Source organism: Sinocyclocheilus anshuiensis, unplaced genomic scaffold (genome assembly GCF_001515605.1).
Source record: "Sinocyclocheilus anshuiensis isolate Anshui unplaced genomic scaffold, SAMN03320099.WGS_v1.1 scaffold10759, whole genome shotgun sequence".
Classification (NCBI taxonomy): Eukaryota; Metazoa; Chordata; class Actinopteri; order Cypriniformes; family Cyprinidae; genus Sinocyclocheilus; species Sinocyclocheilus anshuiensis.
Genome location: NW_015554706.1, coordinates 4,122 through 6,770, shown reverse-complemented (window position 1 = coordinate 6,770; position 2,649 = coordinate 4,122). Strand labels below are relative to the sequence as shown.

At 37.1% G+C, this 2,649-nt stretch overlaps 1 gene segment (V, D, J or C); it reads left to right on the top strand.

Annotated features, from left to right (window-relative positions):
- Window positions 1-831: 831 nt before the first annotated feature.
- On the top strand, window positions 832-1,368 carry LOC107671538 (Ig kappa chain V-I region Hau-like). The segment is given in 2 exon segments: window positions 832-913; window positions 1,040-1,368. Coding segments are annotated over 2 exon segments (378 nt in total).
- The last annotated feature ends 1,281 nt before the right edge of the window (window positions 1,369-2,649 follow it).

Genomic DNA, 2,649 nt, shown 5'->3' with positions numbered 1-2,649 from the left:
TTGATTCAATATTAGGCCTACTCTTAATGAAAACACACACACACATACAACATCAGCAATGCTACAATGACAAAGTCGCTTATATTAAACAGAAAACTTTTATGAACAGAACGAATAAGACTGATGTACCTACGTTGTAACACAAATAAATGAAAGGTTTTTGGATTTTCCCCTTACTTTAAACGAATGCTTATGGCTCATTATTATTAATGAAAAAAAGGCTATACAATAAAATAGTACAATGATAAATTCACCAATATTAAACTGAACTTTTCTAAACAAAGTGAATATGGATTTCCCCTCAGGCTACCTTAAAACGATCATAGTTTGTGATTTATTATCTTAATTAAAACACATCAGCCATAAAATAGTACAATGGCAAATTCGCATATATTAAACATCTAACTTTTATTAACAAAATGAATAAGATATAGCCTTGCGTTGTAACCCAAATAAATAAGGTATTTTCCCTTATTTAAAACGAATGCTTAGTTTGTGGTTCATTGTTATTTTTTATTTCTTTTTTTAATGGAAACCCAGCAACAATAAAGACACTCACTTATAGGCTATTAAACGAAGAAATGAAAGTTTTATGAAAAGTGACTCTTTTGGATCCGCCATCATAGTGTGTCTTCTTGCATCACTCTTGTCACGTGACCCCCCCTCCCCCACAAGTTTTATTTCTCAGCCCCCCCTGGACAAAATACGTTTCCGCAGCTATGGCTGCCTGTTCTCTGCATTAAGAGCATTTACATAAAGAGACACTTTGCATGAGAGTGTTTATAGTGCTGTGAGTTTAACACTTCATGACTGAGAGCAGAACAGAACACAATCTTCATCATCACACAAGACACAACAACAACAATGAACAACATCATCATCCTCATCTGGACTCTGACGCTCTGCATTCAGGGTAAATATTTTATAATAAATCACAAACTATACTAAAATGTTTCATATACTGTGGACTAGTATGATATATTAGAATAATAATATGTTATCAAAATGTTCACTAAACAATTAAAATGTCTTATTTCAGAGATCTGGGGACAAATGACAGTGACTCAGAATCCAGAAATAAAATCCATCAAACAAGGAGAAACTGTCACGATCAGCTGTAAAACCAGTCAGACACTTTCTAGCTGTAGTAACTGTGTGTCTTGGTATCAGCAGAAACCTGGAGAAGCTCCTAAACTCCTCATTTATTACATAAACACCCTCCAGTCAGGAACTCCATCTAGATTCAGTGGCAGTGGATCTGGCAGTGATTTCTCTCTGACCATCAGTGGAGTCCAGACTGAAGATACAGGAGATTATTACTGTCAGAGTGCACACTGGATCAACAGTAAAGCTGTGTTCACACAGTGATAAAGAGTCGTACAAAAACCTCCGTCAGTCAGAGTCACAGTGACTGCACTGATACAGCTGAGAGACACTGCAGCTTGAGGAGCTACAATATGTAACAAACAGCAGTTTCATCACAATACAATATAACATTGATTCTTGTGTTTACGATATGATTTGACATTTGCCATTATAGCAAAACATGCCATGATAAGATTATGATTTGATTAATACATAACACAGTTAGTCATTCAACATTAAAGCCATATACAAGAAGATGACACCACTCAACTAATTTTTCCTTCTGGTATGTGGTATTTTTGAACACCAGCACACAGATCACATGAAGACGGATGCTTCATATAATGACTATATAACACAACATGTTTCCATGTAGGACTGAAAAGGGTTCCTTCTTGCACCGCTGTGAAAAATCCATTAGCAGTTTCTTTAAAGTACCTGTACACTGATGGAATAAGAGGCTCTTTGTGGATTCTTATGTGGCACCAGGCTGAAAAATTGGGTAACGCTTTAGATTACAACCCGCAATGTACTGCGTAAGTAAACAGAATTTACAGCGTAACTTTTTTGTAATTACAGTGTACCTATTCAGTACCTCCATGTAGGTATAAGGTAACAATATGCGAAGTTTGTGGAATAAAGGAGTAAAAATCTGTAAAATTACAAATAATTTCTACTGTAAGTATTTTGAATCTAAGGGGTACCTATTCTAATATTATGGGGTATGTATGACCTCTTATATTTGCAAGCGATTAAGCAAAAACATACACTGTGTACTTTTTTATAGCCTACACATATAATACACGCTGGTAATTGTTTCAATCCAAATGCTCGGTTGAGACTGTTGGGTTAGGAAGCTGGCTTGATGTGACCCAATTTGGGTTGATATCAGTAATAACCCGATGTTGCTGGGTTATGAATGTGGAGGACCTGAATGAGAGCGTGCAGCAAGTCACGTGAGTTCAAACGTGAACGGCGCTGTGTGCGACGAAATCCTTGACTGCGGTGCTTAAGACGGGAACGTGTGGAAAATAGGAGAAAACGAATCGAAGCGCAGACGAGGGACAACTTTGAAACTGTCTGAAGTGTGTTCCTTTAAAACTGCAGCAGTGAATGTGGTGAACACGAACTGGAAACAGCTGGAATGGCGCATGAGACGAGTCTATCCGTGTTGGAGGCGCTCATGACAGGAATATGTGTAGAAAATACAAGAAAACTAATCGAAACGAAGAGGAGAGAGATTTTTGAAACTGACTGGAATGTGTTCTTTTAAAACTGGAGGGT